At 49.2% G+C, this 23998-nt stretch overlaps 1 protein-coding gene and 1 long non-coding RNA gene across 2 annotated transcripts; one reads left to right on the top strand and one right to left on the bottom strand.

Annotated features, from left to right (window-relative positions):
- Window positions 1-227: 227 nt before the first annotated feature.
- Window positions 228-3837, bottom strand: LOC144455029 (uncharacterized). Its single transcript, XR_013483661.1, has 3 exons — window positions 3753-3837; window positions 3345-3488; window positions 228-589 (listed from the first exon to the last, which is right to left on the bottom strand). It is a non-coding gene; the product is annotated as an uncharacterized LOC144455029 (long non-coding RNA).
- Window positions 3769-7821, top strand: ADM2 (adrenomedullin 2). The gene is given in 4 exon segments (XM_020982867.2): window positions 3769-4090; window positions 4307-4470; window positions 6354-6507; window positions 6509-7821. Coding segments are annotated over 3 exon segments (477 nt in total). The 5' UTR covers window positions 3769-4090; window positions 4307-4360; the 3' UTR covers window positions 6722-7821.
- Window positions 7822-23998: the final 16177 nt, after the last annotated feature.

The raw sequence follows: 23998 nt of genomic DNA, 5'->3' as shown, positions 1-23998 counted from the left end.
GATGTCTATTATACATGTGAAGTCATGTAAAATATATTTCCATATTAACCATGTTGAGTGTTACTGTTATACTGTTAGTATATAGTATACAGTAATATACTATATATAGTATATAATATATAATATACAGTAACTAGTTAGAATATAGTATCTAGTAATATACTTAGTATATAGTAAGTAGCTAGTTAATAGATAGTAATACAGTAACTAGTTAGCATATAGTAATATAATATGCAGTAATATATTTAGCATATAGTAAGTAATAATATATAGTAACACAGATATAGTATATGTCAGTACGTAGTGCTACTGATATGACAAAGGCAATGATGAAGATGGTGACGATGGAGCCTCCCTCCATCCCAGGCTGAGGACTGCCCTTCTTCCTTCCTCCCATTGTTTAGGACTGGCCGCCTTGTGCCACAACCATTCATTTCCTTGTGGTGAGCTCCTCAAATACAAGGCCATTACCAAGGTGATCTTTATCTCCTTGGCCTCCAGAGCAGGTCTTACACCTAGCAGGCGCTCAGTGACCACGTATTATAGCAAACGAAGGCTGGCTGGCTGGATGATTGACCCCACATGCCTGCTGGATGTAAGGAAGCAGACTTGTATGAGAGAAGCAGCAAGAAGACTTTTATGGGAGGGGGTAGGTGCTCTTATTACACCCATTGTACAGATGAGGAGACTGAGTGAGAAGAGATGTCAAGTGACTTGCCTGAGTTCATATCTGGCCTTAGACCTTACAACCTGGGCAAGTCACTTAACTTGCCTGCCTCAGTTTCCATATCTGTTAAATGGGTATACTAATAGCACCTACCTCATGGAGTATTTGTGAGATTCAAATGAGGTAACATATGTAAAGTGCTAAACAAATGCTAGTTTGCAAAGCACTTTCAAACTTTCTCAAACTCTCTCTCTCCCTTCTCCTCCTCCTCCTCCTCCTCCTCTCCTCCTCCTCTTCTCTTCTTCTTCTTCTTCTTCTTCTTCTTCTTCTTCTTCTTCTTCTTCTTCTTCTTCTTCTTCTCTTTCTTCTTCTCTCTGTCTGTCTCTGTCTCTGTCTCTGTCTCTGTCTCTCTCTCTCTCTCTCTCTCTCTCTCTCTCTCACATACACACACACACACACACACACACACACACACAGAGTCTGTAGCAAGATTGGAACTCAGGTCTTCCTGACAGTCCAGCACTCCACTGTGTCACCTAGCTGCCTACTTTAAAAATGTCATGATTATTCTTGATAAAGGTTGGCTGGCTTGGGTTGGGTCTTCTCTGGAGGACCCATGGAAAGGTGTGGACAAGAAGCACTCAGGATGATCTCAAGGTCAGACCTTCTGCTTCCATGGTGAGGCGCAAGGCCTGGCAGCATCTGTCTTGCCTCTGCTGTGGGGGGGATGGGCAGGCCGGTATGCAGTGGCCTCCTTTGTGTGATTTCTGAGGATACTCTGGAAGGGTCACAGCTATCCTGGAGCTCTCCAGTCCAGTACCTTGGATTTCTAGGGTCTATTTGTAACCACTTGAAGGATGCAATCTGCCCCTTCAAACCTGGGCAATCCCTGAGGGCAAGTCTGTGGTACCCCTCAGTCTGTCAGATTAGGGGTTCTCCTTGCTTTCTCTACTCATGGGGACTTCCCCAGGGCCCCATTTCCTCACTCAAACAGGCACTGTCTCCTCCCCAGGTCAGGGCTCCCCCTCTGACCTGTGGGATCCCCAGGGGCTGTTTCCTGCTTAGAGTCAGAGCTTTCCTTGGCCTCTATCTCCTTTCCTCATGGGGGCTCTCCTAAGGCTGCTCCCTCTGCCCCCCAAGGGTAGGCAGGACCCCCATGTCTTCTTCTCTCTGCCCTCCCCTCTCTTTGGGTGTTCTGAGGTTGGGGGGGGGTTGACTCTCCATCGGTGTTGACTGACTGGCTGACTGTTAGACTACAGCCTCTGGGAGCCAACAGCTTAAGACTGACAGTCAGGAAGACAGCAGAGGACTCCCGGAGATAAAGTGCACTCCTGAGCACTAGAGGTAAATGGGAATATGGTGGGAACCTGGGCCCATGGGTGACCTAACCGTGCCCACACCTCCCTAGCCTAGAACTGCACCTCGGGCTCAGCCTCTCCTCCCCCTTCCCCCTGTTGCTTTGGGAGCAGGGCTGGGCGTGTGGAGGCAGAGTGGGGCAGTGCCCGGCTGGGAGCCTCCCCTTCGTGTCTCAGGGCACGTTCCTCAGGCAGGAGGAGGGAGGGAGAGAGAGAGGAAGGGAAGGAAGGATGGAGGGTTAGGTGTGCCTTGGCCCTTGTAGGGTGACCACAGTGGGAAGCTCTGACCGCAGCAGGGACACTAGGCAGTGTCCTCATTCTGGGACACAGATACTTTAAGCCAAGTTTCAAGCTGGACCTCTTTCTGCCCACCTGAGGGGTCCATATGTTGGAGCACGTCCAACATGTCAGTGACCAGAACCTTGTGCCTTGGCTTCTTGAAGCTCCAGTGCCCTCACCCCTTAGACCTAACCTAAATCCCCAACCCTGCCCCCCTCCCAAATTCCAAGATCTAGCTCACTAGGTCTAATCATCCCCTAGCCCTGGCTCCCTGAAACCCCAAGCCCTGCTCCCCTGAATCTCCAATCCTTCAAGTTCTCTGCCCCAAGCCTCAAATCCCATTTCATTCTGATTCACCAACTGCACAACTCCTCCCCTAGCTTTGGCCCCCAGTTCTCAAACCTCAGCCCCCTCCAGCAGCTCTGGAATTGGATGAGCCCCTGACTCCCTAGGACTTCTAGTCAGGGTAGCTGGGAGCCCTCAGCGGAAGCACGAACAAGGGACAGCGTGGCCCAGCCACGAGACCTCACAGCCATGCCTGTGGCTCCCCCCCATTACCCTAAATGGGAGACTGGCCAATCTCCAGGGGCTTCCCAGCAAGGAATGGGCTTCCTGGTGCTCAGCTGGGGGCTCTGAGCCTGTTATCTGCCACACGGACTCCTTCCCTCCCAAACAGGGATTTAGCTTAACCCTTTGTTCTGCTAAGGGTCCTGCTGAGCCCAAACACCTTGCCCCCACCCTCAGCTCCAGATATTGGGCAACATGGAAACAATCAGGACAAGCCTCCCTGGGACTTGGCCCCCTGTTTACCACTTATATCAAATGACAAGAAAAAAGCCTGGTTCTGGATGGGATGAGGAGGATGCAGTTAATCCCTAGTGAGGGTGAGGTCTCTGTGGGTTGGGGCAGTCAGGGCAGCCTTCCTGGAGGAGGCTAAAGCTGAGGTCTTGAGTGAGGCTACTTGAGGAAGGAACAGGTATTATATGAGAAATTCGGGGGAAGGATGAGCATAGGGAATTATAGGATTTCCAGTGTAAAGTTACCTTTGGAGATCATGATGGGAAAACTGAGGCAAAAAGGGGAGACATAAGGTGTGAAGGCTGCCTCCAGTAGTGTAGGAGTTCAGATGTGAGCTCAGATCTGGCAACTCGAAGTCCACCCTTTTGTCTTGCACCATACTGCATCTTCTACCCAATGCCAAGAGAGAGCCTGGTGTGTTCGCGGCTCCCTACAACCAGCTAGTCTTCCCGATAGCCCTTCCAGTGGCGGGAACCCAAGAGGGACCCGGGCTCTGGTTACCCTCCCCCACCCTCGGGCCCCTTGCTCAAGCCGGGGTTGGGGAGTCAATTCAGGCCCCTAGCCGCTGGGGCCAGGAGAGCTGTGGGGGCGGGGAGGGCCAAGGGGGTGGAGAGCCGGCCAGCTCCGCCCCGGCCCGAAGGGGAATATTTAACCTGAGAAGAAGTTCTGCTCTGCCCGGCTCCACCAGTCCAGCCCAGGACAACCCGTACCGCGGACAGCTGACAGGCAGCGGACAGCAGGCTGGCGTCCAGACGGCTGACGGCAACTGCTCCGACGTCCACCCGAGGCCCCCAAGAGGCCCCACAGACTGTCCCGGACGGCCCCGACCCCTGAATCTCTGAGCACTCCATTTGCCCCTCCACCCCCACCCCCACCCCACCCAACTACATTCACCCTGGGACTGACAGACCCAGAAGGACAGACGGGCCTCCTGCAAACAAACAGGCGGACTGACAGAGTGCCCTTCCAAGGCCCACAGCTCCCTTTTCAGGTGGGGGGCGGGAAAGCAGAGAGCGGGGCGTGGGGGGAGAGGTCCTGAGAACCAGGGCGGAGTGGGGTGGGGGCGGCATCTGGTGGAAGCAGGCCCGGGCCCGGAGGTAGGAAGGTCCGAGGGGGCAGGAGCCCCGGGACCTCCAGGTCTAGTGAAAGGGGCTGGGGGCCCCTAGGGACGCACTTAGGGGCTCAATGGCAGCCTTCATCCCTTCAGCCCTAGCCCCGGACCGCAGAACCCGGCAGAAGTCCCGCGCAGCCCCGGCCTGCCATGGGCTGGCTCCTACCCGTCACCCTCGGTTGCATCAGCCTCCTGAGCCTCCTGCTCCCGGGCACGTTGTCCCGGCGCTTGGGACCTCACCCGCTGCTGTCCCGGCCCAGGTGAGTGCGACGTGGCCCCCCTCGGGGCCTAGGGTCCGCCCCCTCGGGCCCAGTCATCCCTTCTCGCATGCAAACTGCCCTCCTGACCCTGTCCAACCCCAGCCCCCCGACTTCAACAACAGCCCAATTCCACAGCCCAGAACCCCACCCCTTGGTTCCACCACTTCTCCCTCAGGGTCCCAGATCACCTCCAGGGGTCCAGATCCCAGAACCTAGTTTAGAGCCCCTTCACTCACTCAGAGCTAGGCCTGCTCTGATCCGAGGACCCCCGGATCCCCCATCCAGTGCTTTTAGGGGACTGGGGGCGGAGCAGGGCGGGGCCGGTAAGGGCAGGGAATGGGGTTCTCTCCCGCAGCACACATAGGGTTAATGGCTGGTCAGTCCACCAGGGGGCGCTGTCGCCTGGTCTCTCAGATAACGTCTGGGCCTAGCCCAGGTGGGAGAAGGTGACCGCTAGGATTGGGAGCTTGGGGATTGGGAGCTTGGGGACCAGGAACTGGGAAGTGGCTTTGGGCAGGCCAGCACCACCAGGAGGGAGCCTAGGGAAATCAGAGTATTCATAGTAATAGCCAGCCTTGCTATACAGCTTTAAGGGACCACATCTGAGCTTCACAACAATCCTGGGAGGTAGACGATGTTAATTCCATTTTGCAGAGGGGAAAACTGAGGCAGACAGAGGTTAAGTGACTTGCCTGGGGTCACATAATTAGTAAGTGCATGAGTCAGGATTTGAACTCAGCACTTCCTGACTGAAGGTCCAGTGTTCTGCCCTGCCTAGCTGCTTCTAGCCACCTAAATCTAAAAGAGGCCTCAGAGGCCCAGGGAGATTAACTGACAGTGAACATCGGAGACAGGATTGGAACCCATGTTCCCTGACTTGCTCTAGACCTTTCTAGGGTAGCAAACTGCCCCTCCTTCTGAAGAAGAGCAACCCTTCCATCCAGGAAGCCCCCCAAACTGCTGCCAGCTAAACCAGGGTCAAACCATCTGAGCCTGGAGATCTGGGGATATATGGGACCTCTCCAGCCCTGACTCACCCTGTGGCCAAGGGCCTAAGTCCACCCTGTACCCCCCCTCCCCCAAGCTTTCTGACTGAGGGAGAGGTAGGGGCAGGAGAGCTGCTACCTTAAGATTTACAAAGCACCATTCTCATAATAGCCCTACAAGGGACTGGCCCTAAGAATTAGTTTCCCTGTTTTACAGGGGGAGGAAACTAAGGCCCAGAGAGGGGCAGTGGGGTCACAAAACTAGCAAGGGGTCAGCTAGGGCTTGATCGCAGGTCCTCTGACTGCAAGGCAGCCTCTCTTTCCTGTGTATGGACCAGTATTGCCTCTGATATGGAGATCACAAAAGGGGGGGCAGTCTGCGGAGAGAAGGTCATAGGCCCACAGCCTAGAGAAGGAGGGATCTGCTGAGACTGAGACATAAGCCCAGAGCAGGGGCGGGGGTGGGGTGGGGTGATATCATGGGCCCTGAGCCCAGGGGAGCAGGGAACCTGTGAAATCCTGGAGTCATAGACAAAGTGCAGGGAGGCTGCAGCAGGTGGGCATGAGGAAGGTGAAGCTGGGTTTGGCTTCTCCCCCGCTCAGGGGCAGCTGCCCAGCACTCAGGACTGGGTGGGGTCATTACTGCTGTCGGCCACATTCCAGGGAGCAGTGACCCACAGAGGCCTGGGAGTTGCCCTTTGCCCAGGGTAGATGAGGGTTAATGGACCATGTGACCCTGATGACTGCTGTCCAGAATGGGTTCCTGGGGGCTGTGGTCTTCTCCTGGCAGTGTCTCTAGGGCCAGAGGGCATCCCCAGCAGCTAGTCACCCTCGTGTCTGGCAGTGTGAGGGGGATTGGGGGCTCAGGCTCACTGTTCCCTGTCCGTTCCTCCGCAGGGAGCCCCCAGACCGGCTATTCCCCCAAGACCTTGAATCTCAGGCTGTGATGAACGTGGGGCCGGTGACTCTCGTGGGCCAGCCAGGGCCCAACGTGGAGCCCCTCGTGGGGCACTGCCCTCGACACCCACACCATCATCGCCATCGCCGCGTGAAAGCTGCAGGGCCGCAGGGGCAGGGGCAGGGGCCGTGGTGGCAGGGGCCGCAGGCACGCCCGGCGCCACCACGCCCAGCTCATGAGAATGGGCTGTGTCCTAAGCACCTGCCAGGTGCAAAATCTCAGCCATCGCCTAAGGCAGCTCATGGGACAGTCAGGGAGGCAGGACTCAGCCCCCATGAACCCCAAGAGTCCCCACAGTTATGGCTGAGCAGCCACCCCTGCCCCTACAGCCCCACCAAGACTCCAGAGCTCACCACAGGCCCCCCCCCATGTCTGGGACCTACTTTCTAACTGTGTGACCCTGGACAAGTCACTTTCCTCTCTGAGGCTAAGCTTCCCCATGCATCAAAATGGGGATGGTCATTAATACTGACACAGTTCACCTCACTGGGGTGTTGGGTGGCAGTGCTTTGGAAACCTTAAAACCCAAGAGAAATGGGATTTTTTTGTTATTGTTATTTGTTAGCAGCATTATCTGCCTCCTACCCAGATAGAAGCCCGCACCCATGCCCTAACCTGTATCAGACCAAGGTCTCCTCCCACACATCACCCTCTGACTGGGGGCCTTAAAAGTCTCAGTTCAGCCCTCATCTTACAAATGGGGAGACTGAGGCCCAGTCCCCCTGGGGAGACACTCATGGCCCTCTAATGCGGCTTGGGGAGGGAGACGGTCAGGAGCCCCTAACCTGGAGGAAGATGGTCAGAGTCCCCTCACTCTGGGGACACACCCCTTAGCCCCCAAGGAGACTCCCAGGCTCCCCTGCCCTTGAAAACACGACAGCTCCTTCGTGACTCAAGGAGTAACCTGAGGGGAAATACTGAGGCCTTGTCATATCCCCTAACCTTGGGGAGATGTTCAGAACCCTGCTAATCTAGGAGATATATGCCAAGGGCCCATCTGAACTTGGAAGAAACATCCAGGCCTCCCTAATTCTCTGCAAGATGCCCAGGCCCCCTCAAACACCCAAAGCCCTTTAACCCTGAGGGAAATACTCAGGGTCCCTGTAGACCCTCTACCTGAGGGATACCTAGGACCCCCTGGATTCCAGGAGAATGCCTAGGGTCCCCCTCATCTCCCTGGGGGTGAGGAGGAGATTCCTAGGGAGCTCTCATCACTAAGGGCCTTGCCCCAAGACTTCTGGAGCCCAATGGCTCTCTCAGTCCCTTGAGTAGCACTCCCAGACACTTCCATGTCCCTACTGCCTCGCTGGGGGCGTGGGTGGGGAATGGGACTCCTGGGGTCAGCTGGGGAAGCATAAATTATTCCTTGTAGATGTATACCTGTTCAACTAAAGCTAGCTCTGTGCATTTATGCTTGTACCAGTTTGTGCGCCCCAGGGGAGAGGGAATGCTTTACTGCCACCTTCTGTCCCCACCCCCCGTAGTGAGAGGGTGGGGGAGGAGCAAGGAAGGCAGAGGGCCCCTCCTGGAGTCCCCTACATCACCCAGAGGTGCTTTGACCCTCCCACTAGCACACTCACAGACAGATACACAGAGCCAGCCCGTGGCAAGGACTCAGGGTAGGAGGACTCCACTGGGGACAAATCATAACCCTAAAGGGAGTGTTTGCTGCCTCCCAGAGGCCAGAAGAGGAAGAGCCGGAGACCCTGGTCCAGAGCTGGGAGTAGAATCTCACTCAGAGAGGAGAGAGGAATGCGGACCCTCTCTGAGCCTCAGCCCGGCCCCATGCTCCACTTGAGCCCAATCCAGGGGAAATTCCTAAAGGCTCCAAGATTCTCCTATGGGTGGAGGGTCAGAGGCTACTCCCAGGCTTAGGCCTCTTGGGGCAGGGCAGGTATGAGGGGGTGGGCATTCGGCGGGAGCACCCCCATCTATAAGGACTGGAAGCTGGACCCAGAATCCAAGGCCTGTGTTCTCCTTCCCCCAAATCCTTGGACTATATCAGAGGATATAATCCAACTGAGCTGCAGTGTGCCATGGTTCAGTGGCAAGATTAATTTGGAGTCAGGGAACCTGGCTGACTTTCTCTGGGCTTGGGGCCTGGGCCTGCTGATTCTGCTGGACCATTGGATAGAGTAGGAGGTGTCCTGGGGCTCTGATGAGTAAACTGGGGACAGGGGAGACATGGCAAGAATAGGACTATTAGGGGGCAGAAACTGAGGGGGCAGAGGGAGGCAGCTGTCTGGAGGGGCAGACCCTGCATCTGGAACCTCCAAGGCTTCAGGTCCGTGGGCCTGTTCCCCCGACAGGCCAACCCGGGGGGGGGGCGGGACACTGCCTTCGCAGTTAAAGGAGATCCCAAAGCATGGCCCGATGGCATAGGCTGGATGGATCGGGGAGAAGCTATGTGGGGTTATGCAGAGCTTACAGGCCCAAGGCTAGAGCAGGAGGGCCACAGGCTGTGCAGCTAGGATGGATCACTGAGCCTGTCATTTTACAGAGGACTCTAGGCCTCTGGAGGCCCTCAAGACTGCAATGGCCCACAAGAATCTCCTCTCTACTTTACCTGCCCTTTGGGGCATAGTCCTGACTTTGAGGTTAGGTAGGCTTCAACCCTGGAAGGGCATAACCTTTCCCTATCTGCTCTCTCTCCATCACAAAACCCCAAAGGGCCATGAGCTTGGGTCTGAGAAGGGCAGAACGCAGCAGACTGCTGTCTGGCATCTTCCAGGCCTAGTCCTCAGCTTCTCTTTCTTCATTTAGTGTCGATCTGAGCCAGCTTTCAGCTGCCAAGTTCACTGTTGACTGATAACGGACTTGCCATCCCTGGTGCTCCCAGATATTTTTTCAGTCAAAACGATCCCTAATCTTGCTTCTACCATCCTGTGAAGTTGATTTTTTGAACACGAACATTAGTAGTCTGCATCCTTCCCTGTTCATTTTTACAAACATTTTGTTGAGGTCTTCCTAGGATTCCAGAGCTGGAAGGGACCTCCAGAGCCATTTAGCCTAATATGGTGGGGAAAAAGAATTCTGTCTGCCACACACTGCCTTGGCTTATGTGAGGGGGCCCATTCTGACTCAAGGCAGCCCATGTCAGTTCTGATTCTGAAGGAGATTTCCTCAGGACCTGGTCTGACTCTGTCTCCTGGCCACTTCCTCCATTTCTCCTGGTTGGCAGAACCCTTCTCCCTGCCAGGCACCCCCATTTCCTTGAACTGGTCCTCACCTGCTGTGAACTGAGGCCCTTTTTTCTCAACCTTTTCCTCTTCTGGCCAAAACTCTGGGGCCTGGGATTTACCTGAATAAATCACTGCTGACCATGGGTATTCCCCAAGGCTCCACCAGGAGCCCTCTTTTCTTCTCCCTCTATACTAGACATTTGGTGATCTCATAGGCTGCCATCATTTCAACCATTGCCATATGCGAACGATTCTCAGACTGATTTGTCCATCCCTAACCTCTCTGTCTCCAAGTACCCACTGGACATTTCCAACTGAATGTTTCATAGACACCTAAAATTCAACATGCCCATAAACTGAACTTATTGTCTATCTTCCCCCCTCCTGCCCCAGCTCTCCCTTCTTCTTAGCTTCCCTATTATTATCAAAGGCACCACAATCCTCCCAAGTCACTTGAGCTCCAAACCTCTGTGTCATCCTCAGCTTCTCATTCTTTCTCACCCCTCCTCCATATCCAAGTCAGGTGCCAAGTCCTGGCATTTCTATCTTCCCAATGTCACTAGTACAGGCCTCCTTCTCTCCTCTGACATTGCCAGTACTCTGGCCCAGACCCTTATTGCCTCAGGCCAGGGCTGTTGTAATAACCCGCTGGGTGGTTTCTCTGCCTCAGGTGTCCCCACTCCAGTCTCAGCTGTCAGATGGATCTTCTCAGAGCCCACATCTGACCTTGTCACTTCTAGTAATTCCCTATTATTTCCAGGATCAAGTATGAAGCTGTCTCTTGGGCTTTCAAAGCCCTCCATAGCCTGGGCCTTTCCACACTCCTTACCTTGACATGTGCCCCTGTGTCCCCTCTCCCCCAAATGTCCTCTGCAGTGCAGTACCACTGGCCCCTTGCCATTCTTCACATGAGGCAGCCCATTCCCCTACTCAGCATTTTCACTGGCTGTCTCCCACATCTGAAACTCTCTCCTCTCTGCCTTGTGGCTTCCCTGGCTTCCTTCAAGTCCCACCATGTACAAGAAACCTGTCCTGATCCCCCTTCACGTCAGTGCCTTCCCTCTGGTGATTATCTCTAATTTATTCTGTCTCTAACTTCTTTGTACACAGTTGTTTGCACATTATCTCTTCCCTTAGGCTGAGTTCCTTGGGAACAAGGACTGTCTTTTGCCTTTCTTTGTATCCCCATCACTGTGCCTGGCACATAGGAGGCCCTTACTAAATGCTTGTACACTGACTGACTTGGTCTAGCCAAGGCAAAAAACAGAAGGATGGTCACATCCTTAGCCCCAGAAACTCTGACTTACCAGTCTAGTAATCCTGTCAACAAAGGAAAGGAGGTTAGGCTGGCACGGCCTGTCCCTGATGGAGCCATGATATCCCTTATTGATAACTGCTTCCCTTCTGGAATGCTAACAACCATCCCTCTAATAATACACTCTAGAATATTGACAAGAATTGAGGTCAAACTTACTAGCCTATATTTGCAAACTCTATTTATTCCCTTCACTTGTTCTGAAAATAGGGCCATTTCATCCCCTCTCCAGACCTGTGGTACCTCTTCCATTTTCCAGTCTTTCAAAGGTCACTGACAGTGGTTCAACAATTGGGGCCTGGTGACTTAAACATGTTAAGGGAAGCAGGTGCTCTCTGCCTATCTCCTTCCTTATCTTGAGTCTCAACTCCCTAATAGCTATTTTTTGTTCTGTCCTTTCCAGTCCAAAGATCATTTTCCTCAGAAAAGAAAACAAGAGCATTGAAGAAGCCAGCAGCCCCTCCCTTCATGGCTGAGGTGGGGGATTAAGGGCGCTCCACGAGGCATAGAGCCCTCTTTCAAGCACAGGTGGCATAGTAGCTGGCTTTCACTGAATGCTGTTTTTCTTCTTCTTTTTTAGTCTTTCTTACAAGAAAAAACTAGCTGGGTGGGAGGGAGGGATATGTTTGGAAACAGATCTGTGGTAAAACAACAATAACAACAGGTGTTGATAAAAACAATTTAAAGAGTTGTCTTTTGCCCCTTAAATGTAATTTTTTATTTTGGCTAGGCAATGGGGTTAAGTGACTTGCCCAGGGTCACACAGCTAGTAAGTGTTATGTGTCTGAGGTTGGATTTGAACTCAGGTCCTCCTGAATCCAGGGCTGGTGCTCTATCCACTGCGCCACCTTGCTGCCCCCCTTAAATGTCATTTATCATAGTCTACTGGAGTCTCCTGAGAGGCAGACATCCTTTTAAACATTCTCTTCTTTTCCCCAAGATAGATTGATAGATTAGATAGATGGATGGATGAATAGATAAATAAAGGGATAGAAAGAAGAATAGAGAGATGGATGCATGGGTATTGATTGCTTGATCAATCGATATCAGATGATAGGTAGATAAATGGATGGGTGGGTGGAGGATGATAGATGGATAGACAAGAAATTAAATGGATGGAGAGATAGGCAGAGCATTTATCAGCCACAGACTATGTAAACCAGTAAACCGGACAGGCCCTGCCCCTCTGTAAGTTTCCATTCTAATGGGACTAGACAACATATAAAGGGTGCTGGAAAACATGGGGTGGGAAAGGTACCTTTGAAGAGGCAAGTGAGAAAAGTGAAGTCTGGAGAGTGGATCAAGCCAAGAGTGAAATGAATGAGCCTAGCTGGGTGGTCTGAGTTAGGGAGTCACTAATGAAGAGGGTTGGATCTGGAGAGGCTTCTTCCATCCCAGTGGGGGCAGACGAATCGTCTACTGGAAAGGGGAAGGGGAAAAGGGAGGCTGGGCAGCCTGGTTTGGAGCTGGTGGTCCGGAAGATAGCTAAGAGAACCCTGTTCCTTTCTTAGACTCTGAGATTCAATGCAATAATGCACACCCACCTGAATCTCGGGAGAGAAACCAGTTTCCCAACTGAGTGAGGGCAAAGTGGATTGGACAGTGATTCCATGATTTACCACCCAAAGCCTTCCATGAATTGAACTGAACTCTAGAACTAGTTAGATGGACTGCAGACATGAAGGGTTCTTAAACGGAGTTGAATTCCTCCCTTCTAAGCTCTCTGGTGTAGAAGGAAGCCAGCGGTGATAATTGTCAAGAGATCAGTGAAATCCTTTGGATTTTCTTCTGGTTGGCCAGTAGCAGAAACAATGACCTGGCCCCTGGAAGTATCTTCTTTTCCTTTCTGTTTCCCCACTATTCACCTACAAGGGAGAATGGAAGAAACTTAGGGTTTGAAAACTGGGAAACGCCAAAGCCCAGACCTGTTTAATAATCATTAAACAAATAAATGTCACCTGGTGTATAGCCTAGCCTCCAGAGATTAAAAATGGAAAGTGTATGAATAAATATCACAGATTAGGGTGAGGTTTCTGCCCCATCGACCCAAGCCTCCCAACTACTGGGAGGGGAGCACAAAAAGAAGAGAGTGCCTCAGGTGGGAGGGGGCAGAGGCAAACCCTGGCTAAGTTTTAAGGAGCTCACTGAGCCCCTGACAGAAGTCTCCTCTGGGGAGAGGAAAAATTCTTTTAGGGTCTGGGGGAATAAAATTGGGAAGGCCTTCTGCTGGTAAGTCAGTCTGGTGGCTAGGCACTCTACTAAAGTCTGGGGGCACAAAGAAGAATAAAAACTAAGTTCTTGCCTTCAAGGAGTTCCCATTCTAATGGGAAAGGAAACATGCAAACAGCTGTGCACATACAAGACATGTACAGGGTAGATGGGAGGCAGGATTAGGTACAGTGGATAGAGAGAGCACTGGATTTGGAGTCAGGAAGAACCAAGTGCAAATCTGGCCTCAGACACTTACTGGCTGTGTGACCCTGGGCAAGTCGATTCACCCTGTTTCCTTCAGTTTCCTCATCTGTAAAATGAGCTGGAGAAGGAAAGGTCAAACCGCTCCAGTATCTTTGCCCACTGCCCCCCAAAAACCAAACAAACCCAAAATGGAGTCATGAAGCGTCAGACACTATGGGAATGACTCAACAACAGCGACAACGAAATAGGGATAATAATAACACCTACCCCCCAGCACTGTTGAAATGAGGCATTTCTAAAGCACTTTGCAAAGCTCCTCTTACTGTCATCATCATCGCCATCTCAGGGGAAGGCCCTAGCAGCAGGGATGGGGGAAGGAGGGACATTGACCAAAAGAGGCATCTTGTGGCAGTAGAGATTTGAGCCGTCTTAAAGGAAGCCCAGAGACGAAGGCGAAGTAGAGTGCTCTGAGCCTGCAGACATCGAGCAGAAAGGCAAGGAAGTAGGAGATAGAGTCTAGTGGGAGAGGCCAGTGTCAATGGGCACTTAAGTGAATTGGGGGAGTAAAATTTAAGAAGACTGGAAACATACAGAGAGTCCAGGTTGTAAAGCATCCTGCGGCTTTGATATTTGGTGCCAGACAAGACAGGGAGCCCCTGAGTCCCTGGAGCAGGGGAGTGTCGTGGACAGACCCCCTCCTTGGGATGATCACTTTGGCGGCTGAATGGAGGGTGGACAGGATTGGTGGGAGACTGAAAGCAGGCTGAATATTGCAGGGATCTAGGCACGAAGTCATCAGGGCCTGCACCGGGGTGGTGGCAGTTTGAGGTCCTATGTAAAAGGCTTTTTGAAAAGGCCTGGGAAAAGGGTATATAGCTAGGAAAGCATGGCAGGGCCTGCTTTTTCTTGACAGAGAATAAGTTAATGACAGAGATAGACTAGAGCCAAGGATGTCAGTGGAACCAGAAGTTGGAGGAGGTGTAGAATTAACCCTATCCAGGGCACAGTGGAGCAGCTTGTGGGAGCAAAGATGACAGATGGAGCAGGGTGGTGACATCACTCCATCGATATGCCTTGATCACACGTGTTTTCTTAATGTGGACTCCTACATGTACCCATCCTGGTCATGCATGTTCCCTGTGTCTACACATCTGCATGTGTATTCCCTGCATGTATTCGTGCTTTTCACAGACACTATATTTATTTGTGGGAAGCTGTACCCTAAACTTATGGGGCAAATATTTTGTCCCTATTTTTTTTGCTGTGCTATTTCATTAAAAGTCTTTCTGAACTTTGAACTAACTGCATCCTCTGGCTACTGAAGGTAAATGCACGAGGGGGTCTTGTGAGCTGTGATTTTAATGATGCGGAACCACCGAGTACCTTGAACTTGGCATGGCCTTCCCGTGAGGGAATCCACCCAGTGAGGGGAGGGAAGGCCGTCCCTCTTTGCTGTCCTCTTCTCTCCTAACTGGCCTCAGCTCCTTCTGACAAGGAGCATTTCTGATGCCATTCTTCCAAGACCACGTTGTGCTTCTTGAGTCCTCATTTCCTGCTTGTCCTTGCAATTCTGTCTTTGGTACACACCTTTCTGAGAATCGAAATTGGCTGGTGAGCTCCCTGTGGATACACAGGGACCTTTTTAGAAAACTTCTTCCTTCCTGGCTGCCCAAATCTGTTCTCTTTGTTTTTTAGCAACTTTATTCTTGAGAACTTCCCATCCCTCCTGAATGACTTCTATAGAATTTCTGGGGATAAGATCTTTTAAATTTATTTAAATTTTCATTTTTAGGCTATTGGGGTTAAGTGACTTGCCCAGGGTCACACAGTTAGTAAGTGTCAAGTGTTTGGTCTGAGGGCAGATTTGAACTCAGGTCCTCTTGACTTCAGGGCCAGTGCTCTATCTGCTGCGCCACCTAGCTTTTTTAATTTTTGGGAAATCTGCCCTCCTGAAATCTAGGGGGATATCTAAGTATCTCAAACAGGATGTCCTGTAGACATCTCCAATCCAACATTTCCAAAGCAGAATTCAATATCTTACCTCCTGGTTTCTCCTTCCTTACTAATTATGATTTTTATGGTGGAGGCCCTTGGTTCCCAGTATTTGTACCTGAACAACTGGGTCTGACAAATCATATCCAGAATAGGAGTTCCTCTTGTGGCTTCCTCCATGTTTTAAAGGATTAAGTTATTACAGAGAAGTCAAGAAATTCTCTGCTCTTTTGCTCTTGGCAACAAGAAAGAGCTCCAGATGTCCAGATAATTGAAGACTCTCATTGCTATATGTTGGTAGATATTGCACCTCTGTGCCAGGCTTTTGATGTTTCCCCAAACATTTCATCTAATTCATCCTTCTGGTTGTCATCCTTAGTAAAACCTACATGATTAATTGTTTCTGCTTCTCTTTCCGTCAACCTTCACACAAATTTTTCCACCATGTCTACCCTGTCCATTTCCTAGCTCTCCTCACATGAGCCTATTGTCTTAATATAAAGTGCTTCCCCAAATAAAATAAGAATTAGATAAAAGGTGTCTCCACTTTCCTTTTTATCTAATCTATTCCCTTCCTACGTGTACCCTTCCTGAAGTATATATTCCAATTGCAAGTAACCAGATCTCAGTGATAACCTTTGAGGTCAAATTTGCTTCCTTATTCTTAGAATCTTTAATTTACCCAGTTTGTTACCTGTTATTTTTTGCCTTATCCATAGATGTCTGATACAGTGGACTGTACTGCTAGCTTGCCTATTATCTCAATTTAATTCAGCAAGCATGTATTTATCATTACTATTGGTTCTATCTATTTCTTCTCATCTTTTTCAATAGGATTCAGATAGAAATTGTCCTGGATCAAATCACTCTCCTGCCATTATTATTATTATTTTGTATACCTGCTATTTTATGGTACTTATATTATTATTCTATTCTATTTAATATTCTGCAGCTGCTTGCGCAGCTGGGCAAAATGATTGCTTTTGTAATTGAATAAAATGTTGGAGTATATACTTGCCTTCTGTACGCTTATTGAAAACCTCCTCTAGACAAGCCCAGTGGGAGAAAGGACGGTGGGGATGACAGGTGTCTCATTCTGTACCCACAGGGTTTGGGTTTCTTCTGCTAGTTCTCTGGCAAGTTTTTTGCTCCATGTCCCTTGGAGATTAGGACTGTTCTGTATAGCAACATCTGTTAAAATACTATCATTACATTTTGTTAAATTAAATTAAACCATTAATTCAACATTTATTGTGGACAGCAGCTCTGTCCTTTGGGACTTTTCTCCTGCCTTCTTTTTTTCTTCTATGTGATCTCCTTTGGTGATCTCACCAGTTCTCATGGGTTCAATTATCACCTCTACGCAAATGATTCCCAGCTCTATATATTCAGTCCCACTGCCTCTGATGAGCTACCATCACAAATCTCCAACTGCCTCTTGGCCATCTCAGAAAGGAAGGCTGGTAGAATTCTCGAACCCAGCAGATCCAAAGTTGAATTATGATCTTTCCTCCCGAACGTTCCCATCTTCCTAACTTGCCTATTAGTGTTGGCCAGATCTGCAAACTCCACATTATCCTCATCTCCTGGTTCTCACTCACTCCAAAAGTCTGATTCAGTGCCAGATTTGATTGTTTCTACCACATCATGACATCTCTCAAATGTGTCCTCTTCTTTCCATTCACACGGCCACAAATTCGAGTTCCAGCCCTCATCACCTTTCACCTGGACTACTGCGCTAGCGTCCTAAATGGTCCCCCTACCTCAGGTCTGTTCTTATTCCAATCCATTCTTCACTCACCTGCCCAGCTGAGCTGTCTACATTGCTAATCATTTCATTCCCCTGTATGGTGAGCTCCTGTGGCAACCTGTTGCCAGCAGGATCAAAGATAAACTTCTCTGTTTGGCATTTAAAGATGAAAATCTTCATGACCTGGTCCTTTCTCCCCTTGCTAGTCTTCTTACACATTCCCTCACTTTAGTCACTGCACAGTTCAGCTGCAAACATGACTCCCCATGCCTTTGCCCTGGCTGGCCTCCATACCTAGAGTTTTCTAGCTCATCATGTCTTCCCAAGAATTGCTTTAAGACTCAGCTCAAATTCGACCTTCTTTAAGACTTTCCTGGTTCTAGATGCTAATGCCTTCCCTTTTCAGATTGCCTTTACCTTTCTCTGTCTCTGTCTCTCTCCATAACAAGATATATAATATATATATACACACACACATATGCACGTGTCATATGTGTACCAGTTGTTTACATATGATCTCCCACATTAGAATGTGGGCTTCTTGAAGGGTACAGACTATTTTTGCCTTTCTTTGTATTCTGCAGTGCATTTCACTGGACTTGGCACACAGTAGGTGCTTAATAAATGCTTGTTGACTGCCTCTGATAACGATTTGGTTCCCGTGTAGTTCACCTGTTGAATTCTCAAGACTAGTCTGAGGTCAGCATTTACGATATGGGATGTTGCCATTTGTCTATGAAAGGCAGAGTCACCACATGGGATCTTGGGAGGTATTTATTTCATGGGTGCCAGGTTTTTGCAGCCTGCAGGGATGTGCTGCAGTTTCTACTATGCATTTCTTTGCACAGTCTCAACTGATCACCATGAGCATTATCTGAATTTATTCTTCTTATGTAATATCCTCTAGGATTAGAGGCTACCTGGAAGAACAGCCTGTGACCATGATTCACTGAGTAGGTGGAAGAGGATGTTAACTCCTGTGCTTGCAACCCTATGGACCGTTAGGAAGGACTTCCTCCCCACCCCCTCCCCTACCTTTTTTCTGTGTGGTGGAGGTGAGGTGCTGTTATCTTGTTCCCGAGTTGAAGAGCTCATTTACTCAGTATGTCAGCCTAATCAGATTTCTGGTTACTGCTTACTTTGATAAAGAGGGTTATCAGCTATTTCTGAAGGTGTTTTGCATAACCAGTGCTTGGCGAAAGAGTAGCCAAGTATTACTCTCCCCAAGGGATCAGGGAAAGTACCTTTATTCTTTTTTTAAAATAGATTTTTATTGCTCTCTTCTGGTTTTCAACACCTAGGTTTCCCCTTTATCCCGGCCCCTCCCCCCACCTTGAGCCATCCCTTAATCACAAAGGATACTTTTTAAAGGAAAAAAAAATCAGCAGAACCGCTGACAGCTGGAAGAAATCTGAGAGACGCTGTGTTCCCCGCCTTGGGGCCTCTGCGCCTTGGGCTCCCCAACCCCAGTCCGCAAAGGAGGGGCCTTCTTACGGTCTCTTCTCTGGGGCCAAGCCTTTTCTCTGTAATTTCACGACATTTATTTGAAATTGTTTTGTGGTGATGGCTCTTTCCATTTTCATCATTGGAGTCACCGTTTCTCTGCTTCGTTGGCTTCCTCCTCACTTCATTCTGCACCCTTTTATGTAGTACACTTCTCCGTGTTGATTACATTTCCTGTGGCCTCTTACAGAGATATTTGATTATGTTGTTTAGCCATTCCCCCCAAATGTCTTTTATTCTGAACCCTTGGAATCATGACCTTGGCCAAGCCACTTAACTTCTGTTTACCTCAGTTTCCTCATCTCTAAAATGGGGATGATAATAGCACCTACCTCAGAGGGCTGTTGTGAAAACACAACAATTTTATTTTTGTCAGGTGCTTAGCCCAATGCCTGACGCACAGTAGGTGCAACACAAATGCTAGTTATTGTTGTTGTTATTGTTATTTTACATCCTTGGATTACCAATGTTTCAGATGTGGTAGCTAGACATAATTCTAGCCAATACCTGTCTTGGTGGTAGATGAGGACAGGAGCAAGGGGCCAGCCCTTCTGTACTCCCTATAAAGATGGAAAATGCAGCCCCCAGGGGCAGCTAGGTGGTGCCGTGGATGGAGCACCAGCCCTGGATTTAGGAGGACCTGAGTTCAAATCCGACCTCAGACATATAACACTTACTAGCTGTGTGACCCTGGGCAAGTCACTTAACCCCATTGCCTAGCCAGACAAAAAACAAAAACAAAAACAAAAACAAAACAACCAAACAAACAAACAAAAAAAGAAAATGCGTCCTCCTCTTGGAGACAGGCTGGGATAGAACTGAGATGGGATATCTCTCCATGCTGCATGAGAGCTGAGCCATGTCTATATTTAGACACCAACCACACACATAGAACTTACATTTATGTTTATTCTGTATATACTTATGTAGGTCCTGGTGGTCTTTCCCATTACAGCAGAAGGTCCTTGCAGGTAGGCGTTGTTTCATTCAATGTATCCACGGGCTTCCCACCAAGGTGACTTCCAAAGGGGGTGATAGACCTCACTGCCCCCCATATGTACTCCAGATACCCATGAGCAACAGGAAAAGGGGGCCCTTCCACCCAACAAGCAGACCAGAGAAGAGACACATGCAGTCTATCAGCCTCTTTGTTCTGAGGCTGCAGGAGTGAAGGGTTTCTCTGGAAAAGCCCCAAGGTAGGATCTTTGGGAATGCTGAAGCACTCAGACCCAGACAGTTGAGGTTCAGGGATCCTGAGATGCCAGAGAGAGGGCCCTGAAGATCCAGTACTCTGAACCTCAAAGATCCAGCCCATCTAATCCAGGAGGTAAAGGGAAGGTCAGGAATTCTAGGCACAAAGGGCAAGACTGAGCAAGGCTGACCTCCCCTTCCCAGAGGCATAGCACAGAGCTATGGTACAAAGCCCTAACTCCAGAGCTAAAGCTAGAAGGTGAGCACTGGTGTGGCCAGGGGTCTAGTACCATCCCTGAAACGTAGGAAGTACTTGATAAAATGCTCGGTGATAGGTGGTTTGTCTTCTAAAGGAGAGCTTCTCCGTAATTTCTGGTGGTGATGACCAGCTCCTAAATCACCTCACAGACTGCAACGTTGCTCCAACCAGATCCTGGCAATTCATTCAGGAGGCTGGTGTTTCTTTGCTAACGTCATAGGATGAGCTTGGGCCCACAGAAGCCTATTGATTGCACTCCTGGAGCTCAGCCATTCCAGAGGCCGAGCCCAGACGCAAATGAAGTTCAGTAACGTTTGACTAATCCAATGACGTGTAGCGATGGCCAGCTTTTGTCCTATTGGGTGAAGTGGCATCTAATAATAACGATATCTATTAATACAGCTAACATTTACATAGCTCTTTAAAGTTTACAGAACTCTTGACAAACAGTATCTCAATTAAGCTTCGCAGCAGCCCTGCAAGCTAGGTGCTATTATTCTCCTCATTTTGCAAGTGAGGAGCCAAAGGCAAGCACGACCCTCGGCAAGTCACCGTTTGCCTCAGTTTCCTCATCTGTAAAATGACCTGGAGGAGGAAATGGCAAAGTCCTCCAGGATCTTTGCCAACAAAACCCCAGATGGGGTCATGAGGCGTTGGATGTGACTGAAACAACTGAACCATACCAACAAACCCCTAAGGCCAACAAAGGGTGAAATGACTTGTCCAGGGTCATGCAGCCAGTGAATGTCTAGGGCCAGATTTGAACTCAGGTCTTTCTGATTCCAGTCCCAACACTCTGTCCACTGAACTACCTAGCTGCCTCTTGTTCCAAAAGTATTTCTGTAAATTTTAAACCTGATTATCATTTTCTCTGAGGGTGCTTATCAATCTTTTTCCTTCTTTTTAAATAGAAACTGTTCATCTTTCTGTACTGGCCTTAGATAAGGCGACTGGCCCTGTGTTTTGTCAATGTTGTATGGTTTGGGTGGTTTTTAGAGCACTCTCCAAAACTATTATGATCCATTTTCCATTATTGAAAGTGTATGCTAAAACAGGTGTTGAATAGGTGTTAACTACTTTTTTAATCAATCAATAAACATTTATTAAGCACCTACTATGTGCCCAGCACTGAGCTAAGCACTAAATTCTTCCCACTGAGCTCCAATGTCAGGAGGCCAGTAACTCTTTGATATGCATGACCACAATTTCTCTTTGATAGCTTGATCGGTCCACCAACAAGCTTATTAAGCTCCTACCATGTGCCAGGCACTGAGCTAAGCCTTGCTTTATGTTTTCTTGAGCATTAGTGTATCTTGCCTGAAGGAGACCAAGGGATTTGTTGGCATCACCTTCATCCTTTGGCTCAATTTAACCTCCAGATTCAAAGCCAAAGCCTTCAGTTTCTAAATTTCCCTGGTGTATATTGAGATGACATTTGGACACAATTGGAGAAAGGCTCCTCCAGGTGGAGACACTGTTTATGTGTTTCACACTGGAGCCACATCACCTGAGGTCATCTTGGTATAAGGTGATTGTGATGTGATTGTTACGGTTGCTGCTCTTCTGGATCTGCCCCACTGTCACGTGCACACACGCATGTGTCTCGTCTTGAACGGATTCTTTATGAAATCTGACAGCCATTAAATGCAGACAGTTTTTCTCTTCCTTCTCCACTTTCAGTATAAAGTCCCTTGATCAGATAAACAAGACCAGCAAAAATATTTCGGCTCTATTCCGTTCCTGGCTAAGTGCTTACAATCCCATGACAACCAGTCAACATCAACAATTCTTCATGGAGTGTTTGCTCTGTGTGAGGCGCTGTGCTAGGTACTAGGGCTACAAAGAAAGGCAAAGCCCCTACCTTCAAAGAGCGTCCATTCTAATGAGGAAGACAACATGCAAACAACTGTGTACTCTGTAAGTTGGAGGTAGTCTCAAAGGAAAGACGCTGGCATTAGGGGGACCTGGAAAAGCTACTTGTGGAATTTTAGCTGAGGTTCAAAGGAAGCCAGGAGGCAGAGATGAGGAGGGAGAGCGCTCCAAATGTAAGGGCCAGCCAGGGAAAATGCACAGAAGTGGGAGAGGAAGGGTGGAGTGGGGTGGGGGGGGGATGGAGAATAAAGTATAAGTAGACTGGGAAGGCAAGAAGGGGCTTGCTTATGCAGGGCTTTTTAGAGCCAAACAGAGGGCTTGGCCTTTGATCCTGGAGGTAATGGGGAGCTGTCAGAGTGTATTAAGAAGGTGGGAATGGGGGTGACATGGTCAGACCTGAACTAATTTAAGAGGATCCCTTTGACATCTGAACTGGGATTTGAGATGGCGTGAGGTGATGAGAGGCCCACACCAGGGTGGTGGCAGGGTGAGAGGAAAGAAGGAGGTGTATGTGAGAGATGTTACAAGGGTAAAATCAAATAGGCCTCGGCAACGAATTGGCTATGGTGGGTGAGTGGAGTTGCCTAGGTGCCTGGGATGATGGTGGTACCCTCAACAATAATAGGGGAGTTAGGGAGAGGAGATGGTTTGGGAAGAAAGATCATGGCTTCAGTTTTGGACATGTTTGGGTACAAGATGCCTACTGGACATCCAGTCTGAGATGTCTGAAGGGCAGTTGGAGATCAGCAGAGAGGTTGGATATGGCTGGATAAGAAGATCTGAGAATCACCTGCATAGAGATGATATGCCTCCGATAAGATCATTAAATGAAAGAGTACAGAGGGAGAAGAGAAGAAGGCCCAGGATAGAACCTTTGGGGGCCCCCACTCGTAGTGGGAATAATCTTAGTGAAAATCCTACAAAGGACACAGAGAAAGAGAATCAGATAGTTAGGAAGAGAACCAGGAGGAAGCAGTGTTGTGAAAATCTAGGGAGAAGAGAGTGTCAAGGAGAAGAGGTTGATCAGCAGTGTCAAAGGCTACAGAAAAGGCAAAGAGAGTGTGCATTGAGAAGAGACCATTGGTAACTTTGGGAAGAGCAGCTTTGATTGGATGATGGAGGTTGGAAGCCAGATTTAACCTTCGGCAGAGTGTTAAGAAGAGACTGAGAAGAAAGTGGGGACATCCATTGTAGATGGGCATCTCAAGTCAGGCAAGGGAGGAGACATATGGACAAACTTATGGGCAATAGCCAGTGGGGATGATGGATGGATCAAACGAGGGGTTTTTGAGGATGAGAGAGACACAAACACGTTGGCAGGCAGAAGGAAAGCAGCCGATAGGTAGGAAGAAAATTGAAGCATGGTGAGAGAGGATGTTAAGGGATGGTACAATTGACAGAGGGGGCAATCTGCTGGAGAAAATGGATGCAATGGGAGCACTTGGGCACATAGAGCCAACTCGTCATGCAAGACAGCTGAAGGGGGAGCTAGTGGTAGGAGAGCGATGAGCTGAGGAGGAGACAAGAGAGAGCTTCTCTAATGATTGATGATGGTGACCAAACTCCGAGTAGGGATGTCTTCTTGTCCCATCCAATCAAGAGAGGCAGCCCTTTGTTCACATGACCAGCCTGGAAGGGGAACCCTTTGGTAAAGTGGTTTAAGAGGGAGCGATTGGTTTCAGGGAGACATTCCCCCCAGTTTCTGCCATTAATGTGACTATTGTTCTGTTCGGTATATGTAGCAAAGTCTTCCTAGATCTAGTCCTGGAAAGGGCCTTATTTTGATGGTGTCTTGTCCTCACTTGAATCAGATGATTGAATAGAGGATAATCATCTCAGGAAGACCCAGACCTCGGGATTTGTCTTATTCATCTAGTCCAATCTTCTCATTTTACAGATGAGGAAACAGAGGCTCTGAAATGTTTAGCGATTTTCTGCCAGGTCATCCAGGTAGTTAGTAAACAGCAGGTCTGGGATCCTAACCCAGGTCCCAGGACTCTGCCCACTGTACCATACTGCCTCTCAAAATAAAAAATCCTAAACTTAAACTTGGTTATTTTTTGCTTTACTGTTGAATTTCATCTTTTGTTTTGAGATTACTATAA

Source organism: Phascolarctos cinereus, unplaced genomic scaffold (genome assembly GCF_003287225.1).
Source record: "Phascolarctos cinereus isolate Bilbo 61053 unplaced genomic scaffold, phaCin_HiC Scaffold_1;HRSCAF=81, whole genome shotgun sequence".
Classification (NCBI taxonomy): domain Eukaryota; kingdom Metazoa; phylum Chordata; class Mammalia; order Diprotodontia; family Phascolarctidae; genus Phascolarctos; species Phascolarctos cinereus.
Note: the sequence above shows the minus strand (reverse complement) of the source record. Positions and strands in the feature narration are given on the sequence as shown.